General features: G+C 28.6%; 1 protein-coding gene across 1 annotated transcript; it reads right to left on the bottom strand.

Moving 5' to 3' along the window:
- Positions 1-849: 849 nt before the first annotated feature.
- On the bottom strand, positions 850-1,520 carry LOC109147695 (RING-H2 finger protein ATL66). Its single transcript, XM_019295330.1, has one exon. The coding sequence runs from the start codon at positions 1,480-1,482 to the stop codon at positions 928-930; it is 555 nt and encodes a 184-aa protein (XP_019150875.1). The 5' UTR covers positions 1,483-1,520; the 3' UTR covers positions 850-927.
- Positions 1,521-16,723: the final 15,203 nt, after the last annotated feature.

The following is a 16,723-nucleotide window of genomic DNA, read 5'->3' as shown; positions in this document are numbered from 1 at the left end:
CATAGAGTTCTGTAATTGTGGATATAGAGTTCAATAATTATGAATATAAAGTAAAAATTATGAATATATACCTTTATAATTTTGAAATATAATTCAGTAATTATGAATATAGAACATAGTCCACTTTGCATCTTACAAAATAGACACAGTTCCACAGCATAACAATTCGTAGATAGTATCACACGAATGTGATACTTTCTTTAAACCGCCGCCGTCGTCATCATCTATCTCTAAAAATGCGTGTTTTGCAGCATGCTAGCTTAGTTTAATGATTGATGGAAACACAAAACCAAACCCAACAACTTGGTATAAAGTACAAATTTATAATTGCAAACTAAATATTACGATTTTGCATCAACAACATTGTACTCAATAATCTATTAGGATTATAGGGCCACGCTTGGAATAAAGTGGATTTGTACATACACCATTGTTACAGAGTATGCAGCTCTTGATTTTTCCCAAAATTCAAAAAAAAAAAAAAAGATTAAGAATTCTTAGGAGAATTTACAGAAGTACAGAACCCATTTTTGAGTTGGCAACAAAAAATCAACGCTGTTGAAAATAAAAAAAAAAAAAATTAATTATAGAAAAAATTACATTTCTGGTACTCCAATTATATTCGTTTTATAGACTTAGTCCCGTGTTACATGCACGATCATCTTTTGATCCTTAACTTTTGTCCAAAATGACAATTTTAATTTCTGAATGATCAAATCAGTCACTTTATTAAGTGATAAGAAATAGTTGCGAAAGACTAAAATCTTCAAATCGAGCATAACTTAAAGATTAAAATGATTACGCTCATAACTCAAGACTAAGACCGTAACACGAATATAAAAAATGCAATTTTTTTTTTTCTAATTGAAAACAAAAAGACGAAATTAAAGGAGCTTACTGCTTAGAGTAAACTCGGATGGGAGTGAGTCACACAGGTGAGTCGAACCGGAGGGAAGTGCGACACAGAGGGCAATTCGACTGAGTTCTGAGCCACTTATCGACACACTCGGAGTGAAAGCAGTGGCGGCACTGAGGAAGAGACTTAACCTTATCGCCGTCCTGAAAAATCCCGAGACAGATGCAGCACTCCGCTTCTCCGCCGCCGTTTCCGGAGGAGCGGTGGAGCGTGATCGGGATGCCGTCGATGACGCAGGGATCGAGGCCGCGCGGCGGCGGCGGCGGGACGAGCTGCGGCGCGTGGGCGGACTGAATCGGGCGGGGGCGGAAGCGGCAGACCCAGCGCGCGTAGAGGACAACGAAGGTGATTAAGAGGATGATGGCGAAGAGGACGACGATGAAGAAGAGCGTGCGGCCGCGGATTTGGAAGTTACTGTCGTCGAACTCGGAGTAGTGCCAGTGGAAGGGGTGCGACTGCGGGTCCTGGTAATCCAGCGCCGCCGCCTGCGACGGCGCCGCGGTGATACGGCGGAGAGAAGACATTTTTGGGGGATCCGATCTGAGGTTGTGTTTGGTTAGTCGCATACACGACGATGCTTGTCGTTTTAACCTTTTAGCTCTCCGAAAGAGGCAGTGGCGGCTATTCACTCGCTCCCCCAGCGCGTGAGGTTCTAAACCAAGTAAATAAACAAACAAAAAAGATAAAAGACAAAAGAATAAAAGTGACACTTGTGTTTGACTCTCTACTCTCTCTTCAATTCTTCATCCTCTTTTATCATTTTTGTAAAAAATAAAATAAAATATCTCAATAATTTTACCTCTCCTATTCATATTCATGCCAATCTATTTCTGAAAGTGACACTTGATTGCTTAACATTCAAGATATTTTTCTCGATTAAAATTAAAATTTTATCTTATAAACTTTTAATTGCATAATTAGAATACTATTGTATTATTTATTATCATCTCTAATAAACTATTTGATATATTTTGTAACGATGCATGAAATGATGGGTTTCAATTATGCTTAATAATTTGATGAATTATTTCAAATCTTGAAATGTGAACAAGTTTTGATCAAATATAATCTAAAATTATTGACACTAAATATGCGTATAATAACAAAGATCGATCATGTAGTTGTGAAAAACATCAACTAATAGTTTGATTTTGACAAGAATAATTGTGGGAGGGAGGGCTATGGAATGGTTGTGACTTGTGAGTTTCTTATAATTGAGAGCAAAAGAACAACATATATGTATGTATATGTGTGTCTATATATATATGATGGGTTTAAATGTGAACAATCACACCTATTAAAAAGTGAGAATTAATTTTTTTCTTTCTAAAAGGTTGAATCTCCGACCCCACTCAACAGAGCATCTGGGATGATATAAATCATGATAACTCAACTGAACCGGCTAGACCTTTGCTTACTGCGGACAAGGAGCCCCCCTCACTTTGAGAGGTTGCTCCCACACTGCCGCATGTGAGACTCGATCCTAAATTTCACCCCTATGACCAGTTGAGCTGCCCATGCGGGCAAAGTGAGAATTGATTTAAGCCACTCATCCGGATTCATCAGTGTTTAAGAATTTTAGTAAAAAAAATACTTATCAATTTTATAATTATTATAAACTTTGAAGTTTACAATATTTATAAAACTAGTCACTCTTTTTTTTCTTCCTTATTTATAATTATTATAAACTTTGAAGTTTACAATATTTATAAAACTGGTCACTCTTTTTATTTTTTTCTTCCTTATTTATAATCATTATAAACTTTGAAGTTTACAATATTTATAAAACTGTCCACTCTTTAAAAAAAAATCAGCAACTCTCAAATGTTGATATAACCAAATGGATGGATTATATCAATACTCACTTTTTACCTAGGAATATGCTCTCACTTGTTGATAGTTGCACATTAGTTATTTACAATATATAGGATCAAATGCGACAGGCTTCCCAGGTGCGACCGTGTGGATACATTTGGTCAGTCCATCTAAAACATTATCAAAGGCTGAAATTCAATGAGAATAAGAAAAAAAATGTGATGACATTTTTGTAATTTTATAAAATTACAATTGGATTGACGGTACAGTGGGAAATGATTAAAAATGCGTTTGAGGATGCTTGAAGGTGCATTTGAAAACGCTTGATAGTGCATATAGAAACTTTTGTGATGATATGGGGAGGAACATTTAGAAATTCTTGACGGTGCATTTAGACTTAGAGCATTTCCAAATGCTTCTCCCCCATGTTATCACAAGCGTTTTTAAATGCACTGTCAAACATTTGTAAATGCACCATCAAGTATTTTTTAATGCACTTTGAGTTATGTGCGAATGCACCATCAATTACATCTTAATGCACCAACATTGTAGAAAATTATTAAAATATCACCGTATTTTTTCATTTTTATTGATTTTCAATTGTTGATCATATTTAGATGGATGGATCATATATGAATCTGCACGTCTGCACCTGAGAAGCGTGCCGCATTAGAACCAGACCTTATATATATGTGGGTGTTCCAACGTTTGATTGCACATGCGATGCAATTATTTTAGAGACCAAAATATGTGATGTCTTATTGGTGGACCTTTAATTTTATGACGACCAAATTGAAAGAAGTGTGGGTATGTTTCTCTAGTTGGCTTCTTCTCGTTAGAAGTGGAGTTAAAGATCATTTATTCATAAGTATCTCGTTTGATCCATAGGCATTAATTGATTAATGATTATGCACCATATCTCAACATTAATAATGTGACACCTATCTTATAAAATATCCATCAAACATTCAAAACTTGCTAACTAGCTATGGACCATGAATCCTATCCTACGTACCTCACATCAAAACCTGGTTAGTTGTGGGATGTGAGGCAGTGTTTTGTATTAATTACTTGGATATCTTGCCTGTGGCACATAATTTTATTAGGTGATCAAGTGGTGAGTACAAAACTAACTTTTTATACCATTAGTATTATAATATGTTAAAAATGTTTTTTTCGAGATCTCACTTGTTGGAGTATTTTAATTTATCAATTGAGATTTAATTAAGTCATATATATATATATATATATATATATATATATAGATTAAGGTATGTTAATTTCGGTTGAATGAATGCTATTTAATTTAAGAATTAATATTTGATGCATTGCTTATGTATATATGATCATAGACGGAGCCAAAGGGGGGGGGGGGGGGGGAGGGTCAGCTGCCCCCCTCACCCCACCTCCACCCCTACCCCTGCTCCATATATAATTTTTGTATGTATATATGTGTATATAGTACATTTTTAAGTATTAGTATATAAAAATTGTTAATTGTTCATAAGAAATGAGTTAAAATAGTTGGTAGAGCATGCATTTGGTTATAATAAAGGTTAGGCGTTTGAATCATATAGTTTTTTGGTTCCTTCCCTGTGACTCTAACACAATCACGTTTTAATAGTTTTTTTAATATTTGATACACATATACATACACACACACACACACACACACACACACACACACACACACACACACACACACACACACACACACACACATATATATATATATATATATATATATATATATATATATATTCAAATTATTTTATCAAATTAATTATGTTTCATATTTTGTTATGAATATTTTTATAAAGTTTCGATTTGTTTTATTTTTCGCCCATATCCAATAATATTTACACCTATATTTCTTAGGTAATTTATTTATTTATTTTTAAATATCTCTTTTATTTTAATGTTTCGCCTTTACTGAAAAAGAATTTGTGAATCGGTCCCTATTGCGCCTCCCCCCCCCCCCCCCCAACAAAATTCTTGGCTCCGTCCCTGTATATGATATACACCGTCGGAGAAGATGTCACATCATTTTTCTTAAATGTCAATATAATAATTTAGAAAGTAATATATATTGAATTTAGATGTTTAGATAGATATAGGAAATTAGATAGCTTTTGTTAATTAAAAATAAAGAATTTTTAATTATAATATAATAATTTAGAAAATAATAAATTTTACAAATATAATAATTTAGAAAGTATTATATATTGAATAAAATAGATATAAAGTATCAATGTACCGTGTGAATAATGTTTATGGTTGAGATTGCTAATCAATTCATTCATTGTACTTGAAATAATGCTTATGGTAGATAATTTTTGTTATATGAATGAACCGTTCAAATTATTATATAAGTAATAAATTTGTTTAGAAAATTAGATAGGTAATAAATAATAAATATGTTATGGAAATTAGATGAATTTTGTTAATTAGAAATAAAGAATTTCCTAATAAAATACATAATAATTTAGAAAGTAATTTGTAAGAAAAGATTTGGTCAATATTATCCTTTTTTATTTAATGATGTGACACTTTCTTTTTTACTACTAGTGTGTATAGTATTTATACACCCGATAATGTATTAAATATTTGTCCTTAATTATATTGGTTTGCGTCCAGAGCCGCTAACCCGATGGCGTGTGACTATTGATTACAAAAAGAAATAACGATACACAAATCAATTTTTGTATACCAAATCTTATATCATTTGATTTGATATGGCTCCATTTTAATTAGTCAATTCATTTGTTGCAATTTCTAAATTACTAACAAATATAAAAATTATAATATTTAGCTGTTACTACATATTTTCTCCAAAATCGAGAAAATCCCAATTCAGATTATATCACATATGTCTAGGTGCATGTCCAGTAAAGTTTAATCGATGCCTTCATAAAGTAAATAATTAATTTTACTATTTAAAAAACGGCTGGATTCGCAACTCTTTTCTTTTATTTTTTTGAAAGGGGATTCGAATCTTTATAATAATAATAATTACTAATTACTAGTCACTTTAGATATAAACTAATAAATGGGGCAACCAACCTAATTAATCGGGTAGTTACTAGTTAGCTAAATTTCATGTTAGAGCTGTCTATTAGCTATTGGTTTGAGTCGGAATTTATCAGTTATTGACGCCCTAAATCGGTTTATCAAGTTACATATTTTTCTGTAAATCAAATATAAATTAATAAATAATTTCTTAGTAGGATTTGTGTGAAACCATTTCATATTAGATGTGTAATACTTGTTAGCTAAACTATAATAATATTCTATGGTCTTATGAAAATTAACGTATTATATTTTGATTAAAAATTATTTTATGTCTCATGTAAGACAGTACGCAAGACTTATTCAAAGTTTATTGTAAGAGTGGAGAGAGAAGAAAAGAGTATGACCTATAAAGGTGTATTTTTTATGGATTCACGTGAAAAAAAAATGGTGTTGATATAAGTTTCATGCACTAATATTACCAAACGGACGTGTTTAAAGACTTACCAAACTTTTGTTTTTTTTTTAAAAAAAAAAAATTCTCTCTTTCTCCTTCAATTCGGCCTCTCTATAAAAGAAACTATAAAATAATAATAATAATAATAATAATAATAATAATAATAATAATAATAATAAATTTAAAAAAAAAAAAAAAAAAAAAAAACCTTAAATGTTGAGATTGATGTTATTACATGTGGGTATGTACTGGGAGTGTACTGTAAAACTGATCCGATGAGCAAGTGGCATGGTTAAGGAAAGGGACAAATATCATTTGTGAGTAAGAAATTTGTCACCCACAACAACAACAACAAAAGATCACAGAGGTTACATGTCTATATTAATTGTAACTTGATCTCCAAAACTCAGCTCACGCTTCTCTCATGTTTCTAGCTTTAATTTCTACATTATTTTTACTTTGGATTTTTTTATTTATTTATTTTTTATCCTGTCTTTGTTCCTACGTCATTCTCCTCCACTTTAATTTAGTATTATCTATTACGTGACGTGACGTGCACTAGATAAATATAGTCATACTTACTTGGACCGATCAGCCTCTCTAGTTTAATTAGTTTTGTGAACAATTTTTTTTTTATTAATTTAGTTTGATTTTGCTCTCACTCTTTTTTTTTTTAAAATAGAAATCACATTGATTTTCCTTATAAATAAATAAATAAATAAATAAATAAATATATATATATATATATATATATATATATATATATATATATATATATAATGGTATATTATTCTTGTCCGCAAAAAGTGAAATTTTTTACTCTAAAGCCCTCACACGCCAGTCCAACGAAATTGTCGAGGGTAAATTATATTGACTAAGTGACCTCTTAGATAGGAGAATCAATGTCGATCTGGTGCGTATAAATATCTTATAGATGTAATTCTTAATTTATGACGCTCCCAGGTCATAAGTTATTCTTAAATAATGAGGGAGGGAGTGGGGGTTCACTGGCCATTTCATTAATGGTTTGTGCACGGAATAAATTTTGTTCATGTGTAATATGATATGCAAATCGCACACGAGAGATAAATCACATTAAAAAAATTTTATGTAACAAGTCAACGTGTTAATAACAATTGAACTTAACTTGTGATTTTTTAATACGTGAATAATATTCTAGCTACCTATTAATTCGATCACTACATTTATGTCGCATCTACCATCGTATTAATTAATTATTACTCCGTATTAGATTGATAGTCTCTCCTCTATCGCCTAATAATCCACTTAATACAAGCTAGGGGGATGGGGGCCACCATCTTATATTAATGATTTAATGGTTGGACTGACAGTAAGTGCTCTCTCGCTTAACAAGCCAAATGGGGAGGCCATTGTTATATATATATATTGATGGTTAGATTAACGGCACAGCTTCTCTTGCTTAACAAGTAAGATCAAATCATTGATACACTATATGTTAGATTAAAAAGCTAATTCAATCTTATCACTAACCATAGTTTTTTCAGTTACAATTAATTTAGCATTAATTAGTAGTGTGAAGCAAAAGTTGAGATTGGAAAGTGGATAAAGTTGACAACTTTAAATATCTTTATCCAAGTCAAAACATAGTGGAACCCAAGGCTATAGCAATTTCTTCTGTAGATCCAAGTATAAAAATACATAATTTATATACTAAATGTTCACAATTTTTATATACTAAATGTTCAAAATTTACATATTAAATGTTCACAATTTTATATACTAAATGTTCACAATTTACATCATGAATGTTCACAATTTGAAGAGTAAATACCCAAAATGGTCCCTTGACTATAGCTAAATTCACAAATTGGTCCTCAACTTTCAATTTCACCCAATTAAGTCCTTAACTTTGTAATTTTAACACAATTTGGTCCTCTATCTATTTTACCGTTTGTTGACTGTGATTTTTGAGGATATATATGTAATTTCATGGTCCATCGTCGATTTTTTAAGGTTCCGGTTACATTTCCAGACCGCACTGTTACATTTGAATCCACTGTCGAAAGCAATCTACCAAACCCGGTCACCTTCTTCATCCTCCCTTTGGATTCAATGTAGTTGAATTCGTACCAGAACGAAGAAGACGACGTGTTTCCGAATCGGTGCAACGTCATCCTAGAGGCCTCCACGTGCTCCGACGAGAGCTGAAGGTTCTTTTGGAGATCCTCGATCACGGTCAACAAACGGTCAATTAGATGGAGGACCAAATCGTGTCAAAATTGCAAAGTTAAGGACTTAATTGGGTGAAATTGAAAGTTGAGGACCAATTTGTGAATTTAGCTATAGTCGAGAGACCATTTTGGATATTTACTCCAATTTGAATTGTGAACAGTCAATATATAAATTATTATGTATTTTAATCCGAATCCACCTTGCAAGATGGACCCAGATCCATGGCATAACTATTGCAAGGCTATAGCACACTACTAGTGGGCCTCACCTAGGAGTCTAGTATTGCTGTCCAAGAGTATTTTTGGGCAATTGGGTCGAGCTATGGTAAATATTATATTTTTAAACACTATTGGGTAATTTAGCAAATGCTAGCTAATAGTTGAAAATTAGTTAAAACCTAAAAAATTTATAAACTAGAAGCTAAAAGTTGAGAGATGTTAAATTGAGTTAATACTTAATATAGTCTTCGACTATAGGAGTTTTACTTAATTTAATTTTAAATGACTTTTTGTGCTCAATTTAGTCTTCGACTTTAATAGTTTTACACAATTTAATTCTTTGTTAAAATTTCTGTTAGTTGAAAGTTAGAAATACGGTCCTAATAGTAATTTCTCATCCTTCATCCCATTTTGGGATGATTCCTTCTTCTTCCTCTTATTAAAATCCACCAAATCTTCTTACCAAAATCAACTTCAACCCTAAATAAATAAATATTTGCCTACAAATTTTTTTTTTTAATTAAGGTTTGAAGTTGATTTGGATACAAAGATTTGCATTTCTACCTGGATCTTAATAAGAGGATGGATGAAGGATGTGAAATTACCATTAGGATCATATTTCTAACAATCAACTAACATAATTGTTAACAAATGACTAAATTATGTAAAACCATTAAAGTCGATGACTAAATTAAGTACAAAAAATTATTTAAGATCAAATTGAGTAAAACCACTATAGTCGAAGACTATGTTGGGTATTAACTCTGTTAAATTAGTTGATTATGATTAAAAATGTTTAATAAAATTGGGTAGTGGTAAGTTAATAAAGGTAAAAAGACAAAAACGAAGACTACCGTTATAAAATTTATATATATTCAAATTTAAATAGGCATATATATTGCAATTTAAGATTTTAAAATAAAATTATAGTATAATTGTGAGTTTTTTTTTTTTTTTTTTTTAAATATAACTATACACAAATGAAAAAAAAAAAAAAAAAAAACCAAAGATATGAAAATCTTTAAAATATGAAATAAGATGAAGCAATTAAATAATTTATGTTGAAAATATACTACCTATTATTGTGGGATGATAGGATGGGTTCCAATAAGAACAACCATTCTTATAAAAAAAAAAAAAGGGATTGATCTCAACTAACCATTATAAATTTATAATTCATCAATAATTGAAAGTTTTAATAATAATAAAAAAAACACAAAATTAATTTTTTAATTATTGTAAATTTTTAAGTTTATAATATAGGGTAGAGTTCCAGTGAGAACATGTGCTTAGGTGAGAACATGAGAACACATCATGTGCATCCATCTAATATTTTTTAATGGTATAGATTAGATTAATCGCGTTTGCATACATTTAATGCGCGTTCGCACACACTTAATCTAATCTAGACCATTAAAAAATATTAGATATATGCACACGACTTGTTCACACGTTCTCACCTAAACCGGTGTTGACATATGATCTTAAATCTTTATATATATATATATATATATATATATATATATATATATATAGTTTCATTTATTAATTACTACTTGACATCATCATGTACACCCATTGCATACTATACGAAGCAAACCCTACAACTCTAATTATCTTTTTTTTTTTCATAGAAATACTGGAGTTTTAATTACTATACATCCATGCATTGTAATAAACTACAATGGGATTGGGCTAGCATAGTCCGAATATATGCTAAAATGGGATTGGGCCTTTGTAAATACTGGATTATATATAATTATTTGTGATGGTGCTATAGCCTACAAACATCGTGCCTGAGCCTATCTCGTTGGTTTGGGCAAATTATATCGTGCACTGCGCATCAAAATGATGTCATTTTATTTAATAAAAAGAAAATGGAATTCGTTTCGCGTCCTTCCGCATCGTTCCATAAAAAATTAACTGTGTTCTTTAGTTTCATTTTATATACACTGCAGTTTCAGTTCAACACAACTACAGTTTCATTTCGATATATCTACAGTTTCATTCAATATTTATACACTCAAATATGTGAAAATGTTATTTAATTTTATTTTATATACAGTATAGTTTCATTAAAACACAACTACATGATCATTTCGATATAATTTCAGCTTCATTGTACAATATACACTCAAATATGTGAAATGTTATTCAATTTCATTTTATATATACTGCAGTTTCATTTCACCACAACTACAGTATCATTTTGATATAACTGCAGTTTCATTTGATTATGGAATAAGGTTCAAATTGACCACTGAACGTAACCTGAAAATGCAATTAGGCCACTGAACGAAAAAAAAATGTAATTAGGGAGCTCGTTAGGCTTACTAAATTTAAATAAACATTCATTGTCCTCATTTAGGACATCATGTTTATCTTGACCTTTTTATTACACAATTTCACTTGTAATCACATTACAGATGTGTTAATACAATACCTTGTCTTTTCCTATTCTATATCTCATATTTGTTATTTATCCTTTATTTATTGATTTAAATAATTCGGATGACCCGAATTAATTTATTCTATCAATAATTTTGTTCGCTATACTTTGAATCTTATGATGTTTTAATACAAAAATGATAGGTTAATTTGATATGACCAAAAATTTTAGAATTAAAATGTTTAATTACTCATCAGGCGAGTCATCAAGTTGTGAAACTAACCAAGTTTGCTTGCCATGCCCGCCCGATTAGCTCTACGCCTATCTACAAGTCTACAGCCCCATATCCTTTATATAATAAAGCTATATGGTTTGGGAAATAATTAATGTTATAATTAATGTCACAACATCCTTTATTATATATAAAAAAAAGCACAACATTTAAAAAATAAAATAGCTATATATATTATATAATCATATAAAAATATACTTTTGAAAAATAAAATAGCTATATATTATATAATCATATAAAAATGTGTTTAACTAGAGTTTAAATTTACACATACAAAATTTGAAATTTGCTTTCCAAATGTAATTATCTTAGTTATTATTTGTATTGTGAAAATTATAATATAGATGAAATACAATTAAGAATAAATCAATGTAATTATGTAAATTATCTCTATAAATTTATTTGAATATGCACATAATTAGAGATTATATTAACCATACAAAATTATAATTATAATTATAATTTTAATTGTAATTTTGTATTCTATAAATAATAAATACTTGACCAATGGAAGCTCAAAAATATTATTATGTTAAATAATTTAAAATATTTTTGGTTTTCTATTTTTTATTTATATTTATAATAGCATAATTTTTTTTCTCTACATCGCGCGGGTGAATTACTAATAAGAAATAAAAGAGGAAAAAATCTCAAAAGTCAAAAGTCAGGATATATATGATACTAAACTTTTGTCAAACTTCACTCCAAAATATGTAAATTGTAACATGAAACAATCTTTTTCAGACAGCTCTCTCACATCGTTGACTAGTCCGTCTATTTCACATTGTCCACCTCCCACCCCACAATAGCCACCAGTGCAACAAGTTTTTTAGTTGCTATTATTACTCAATTTGGCTTTAATAATTACATAATCAAAGCTTTAATTTAATTAGATTATTTCTTTCAATCAATCCGGGTATATATGGTATTTCACATACTTCAATATTTCAATATTTACTGTATGTAAATTATTGCATGTACTGTCTGTTTGTAACGTTGTATTTTTAATTGTTGAATTGCTATACATGTTTAGGGGACAGAAATACAGAATAATGAGGGAGAAGAACCTACTACCTACTATATATTATGCATATTTTACTTTTATATTTTATGCTTACAATTTAAACTTGAATGTGGATTGTGGATCTCTATCTAGCTTGTGGCCGGAGATTTGAATTGAATTTCAGAGGTTTTTTTTTTTTTTTTTTTTTTTTTTTTTTTAGTTAATTTCATTAGAGATTTCTTGTATTTAGTGACAATTTCAAATTTAATCCGAGACTATTGTTTTTGTCGTTTAACATCTCAAGTTATTGTTTTTCGAACACTTTTAATTCTTTTCATGACTTTTTCTAATTTTAGTAAGTACATTTTTGTTTCTTTATATTATTTTTTTGTTATTTTTTAATTTCAATCAGTTTAATTGATTATTTAAGATTTTACTAAAAATCAGTTAAAAATATGATTACTAAAAATCATCATACATTTTTTCCCTATTGAGTTTATTCATTAATTTCAAGAGTTAAATTTATTACGGAGTAACATTTTTGTAAAATCACAATTTATAATGTTTTTTTTTTTCTCACTGCACAGAAATTTGCACCGCCCTGTTTTGGTTCGAATCATCTCAAAAGTCAAAACTGGCCATTTGTAGTTTCTTATGAAGGCATCGGAAGTTTACAACGTCGTATTCAAAAATTTAAAAATAAATTGCGAAAACTTATTTTTAATTTTTGTTAGTTGTAATGAATAGGGAAGTTCTATTTACACCACCCATTTTGCTATTTACACCCCCCCTATTTAATAGGTGTAATAGCTTTATAGGTGGTGCAAATAAAAAAGTGCTTTTTGCACCACCTCATTAAATGTAGTCAAACATTAATCTTTATTTTTTATTTTTATTTAATAATCAATCTCTTTATTATTATTATTATTATTATTATGTTTTAATGCATAATTATTTTGTTCAATATTTTTTAAAATTTTTATTTTTAATACATATTTTTTTTAAATTTCTATTTTCAATACATCTTTTTTTTTGTTCGATACATCTTTTTTTAAGTTTATATTTTCAATACTTATTTTTGTTTATGTTTTAATTTTAAATAAAGAGAAATAATAATTAATTTTGTTATTTTAATTTTTTTATAACTCAAATTTGTTGTATATATTATTTTAAATTGATTTAACTATAAATTGAAATATAAAATGATTACTAGTGATATTTGAAATAAATAAATATAAATTGATTTTCTACCTATCTTTTATAAAGATATATGTGGGTTAGAGTTCTAACAATTTTAATGTAGTTAAAATTCTATAAAGATATGTGGGTTATAGTTCTATTGAGACTTTGAAATATAAATTGATTTTCTACTTATCTTTTTATACTGTAAATACTGTAACAATTTTATAAAGATATATGGGTTAGAGTTCTAACAATTTTGATGTAGTTAAAATTCTAATCATAAAATAAGTGGAGGTCAAAGGCTTCTAATCATAAAATAAGTCTACTGCATGTGTTCCTACACTCTTTCTATTTTGAATTTTGTATTTATGGTCGTTCTTCCGTCTCTGTAAAATAGTTTCCTACAATTGTGTATTCTTTGTAGTATATGTTGCTCTATGTACTCAATATTACTCAATAAATTGATTTTCTACCTATCTTTTTTATATTGTATTACTGTAAATACAATAAATTGATTAATTTACAACTCTATTCACAACAAATTAAATTAATTCAGTATATAGATAGACTCACAAGTCACCCAATAAATAAAATCACAAATTCAGTACTCTTTATACTATAATTTTCTCTCTTGAAATGGAACAATGAGATTGTTATTTAGTCAATTGAGAAATTATATCTAATTTAAATGAGTCCTAATTACCTAGCAAGGAAGAACAAACTGGCTTAAAATACAAATAGCAACACTCATAGAAATAAATAACAATTCAAATAACAACTTAAAATACCTCATAATGTCTATGACTTTGATTTTGATCATTGTAACTAAGTAACTGGCTTTGATTATGATTATTGTAAAAAAAAAAAAAAAATCTTCTATCTAATGATCCATGACTTATAGATTGTGTGATACATAGGCTCTGTTTACATTAGTTTGTTTACATATTAAAATTTAACATTTTGTCTTTAAATTAATTAAGAGAAATAATTTTATTAGTTATATTGTCTTTATTTTTCTCCAATGTAAAAATTCTTTACATTCAGATTTATTAATTGATTATATTCACTACATTGTCTATTATCTTTTTTTTGTGCACTGTTTTTTAATTAAATATCAAAGTTATAATATAAGTAATGTTATATGTTTATTTACCAAGTATTTTATTAATACCATGAAAAATTTTAAAAAATATAATTAATAAAGCCAATCATATTAACTACTTGAGGGATTTGTTGACAAAGAAAGTATTCAAATCACACAACAAATTGAAGTGAGAACTACGTCACGATATCCTTGTTTGACAATCAGCAGTTAGCGGTTAGCGTTAGCGGATTTGACCAGCGAATTATATCAACGGTTGGTAAAAAGATATTTGAATTATAATATTTGCGGTGAAAGTTGCAGATAAATTAAAAGAGAAGAGAAAAAAGTTTTAATTGAGAAGGGTAAATTATGTCATCTCTTTAAAATAATAAGGATAAAGATGGAAAAAAAGTTAGGAAGTTAGGAACTTATTTTGAAACGCTACCTAAAGTAGCGTTCCAAAATAAGCTCTTATTTTAAGCTAGAAGCTTATTTTATGAACATTACAAAACATAGTTTATAGCTTATTAGTAGCTTAAAATAAGCTATAAGCTCCTAAATAAGCTCTGCCAAATAGAGCCACCACACATATATATAGTCATATGAGTCCAATTTGTATTCTCTGCCACCCAAATTACCAGTAATTTCATCTCACAAACATCAATATTGAATAATTGCTTAAAAATATATATATATTGAAATTATAAACTTAAAAAAAAATATGTATTACAATTAGCAATTTTGAAAAAATATGTATTGAACAAAAAATATATATTGAACAAAAAAAATGTATTGACAATAGAAACTTAAAAATATATGTATTGAAAATAAAAACTTAAAAAAATATTTCATAAATAATTAGCATTAAAAAATCAAAAACAAAAAAAAAAAAAAACAAAAAAACAAAAACAAGCAAAACAGTGACGGGGTTCAATTTTTTTTAATTTAATATTTTAATTAATTAGAGTTTGAATTAAAATATTATTAATCACCATCATAAATAAGGTTTGACCAAGTGGTGCAAATAGCAAAATGACCCTTATTTAGCTATTTACACCACCTATTAATTATTAAAAGTTTTCACCTTTTTATAACTTCAAAATACTTTATACCTACTTTTGGTCAAAGGGGGTGCAAATAGCAACACCCAATGAATATTTACTAATTATAAAATTAATCAAAATAAGAAAGCAGTAAATTGAAGTATTTAAGAAATAATAGAGTAATCGAAATAAGACCCAGAATTTAGGTTAAGAATATAGAACGTGACAAAAGTTAAATTTTATTCCCATTATAAAAATATTAAATATTTTTAAAATTTTCCCTTCAAACCAAGACTGTGTCCAGTAATTTTTTTTTTTTTAAATTATTCCAAACGAAATGAAGAAAAATTAGAAAATTTGTTAAAATGAACGAAATTGTTTCCTTCGTCGCAAAGTAATTTAGGAGAATCAGAAAGAGTTATCCACTTGGAATTTGGAACACAACAAATGTACAGTAGTGTCTTCATCTGTTACTTTTGAGTTCTTCATCCCGATTTTTTTAATTGTTTATTTGATAATTCCGTAATATTTTAATAACAGAAGATTACCTTTTTCCCATCAATTTTTTCCCAAAACACCCAGCTTTGATGCCGACTTCAATGTCCAAAATTGGAAATTTTATGGGGCAACCTTATTCTCAATTATAAGTAAATTATAACCAAAATAAACGGATTTAGCATAGTTGAAGTCTATATGATTTTTTAAAAAAAAGTTCTACCTAGACACCTTTAATCTGTATTATATTTAGATGAAGCCAATATGATTTTTTGTCACTTAGACTTATAAAACAAAAACAAAATTTACTTGATGCACATCCCCTCTAGTAGTGGCAGGTTTCCTCCAAATAAAAAATGGGAATTTCATAATATTCCAAAAACAAACTCAGATACGGAAGCAAACCAGGCATGAATATGAAAAATATAAACTGTACAACTTTAATTATCCTTTTTTTTTGGCCATGCATATTAGTACAAATTCTTATGGCTAATTATAGTATATAGGTATTTGAAAAACAGAAATTAAAATGAAATATAGAGCGGATAGACATGAAACTGAAGAAGACAACATAAACAAACCTTAAAAAGATGGATTTAGTATATA

Source organism: Ipomoea nil, unplaced genomic scaffold (genome assembly GCF_001879475.1).
Source record: "Ipomoea nil cultivar Tokyo-kokei standard unplaced genomic scaffold, Asagao_1.1 scaffold2036, whole genome shotgun sequence".
Taxonomy (NCBI): Eukaryota; Viridiplantae; Streptophyta; class Magnoliopsida; order Solanales; family Convolvulaceae; genus Ipomoea; species Ipomoea nil.
The sequence above is the reverse complement of the archived record's forward strand: the minus strand, read 5'-3'. Positions and strand labels throughout refer to the sequence as shown.

Coding starts and splice junctions, on each gene's coding strand:
- LOC109147695 (XM_019295330.1), bottom strand. CDS start 1,482: ATGCGACTAACCAAACACAACCTCAGATCGGATCCCCCAAAAATGTCT.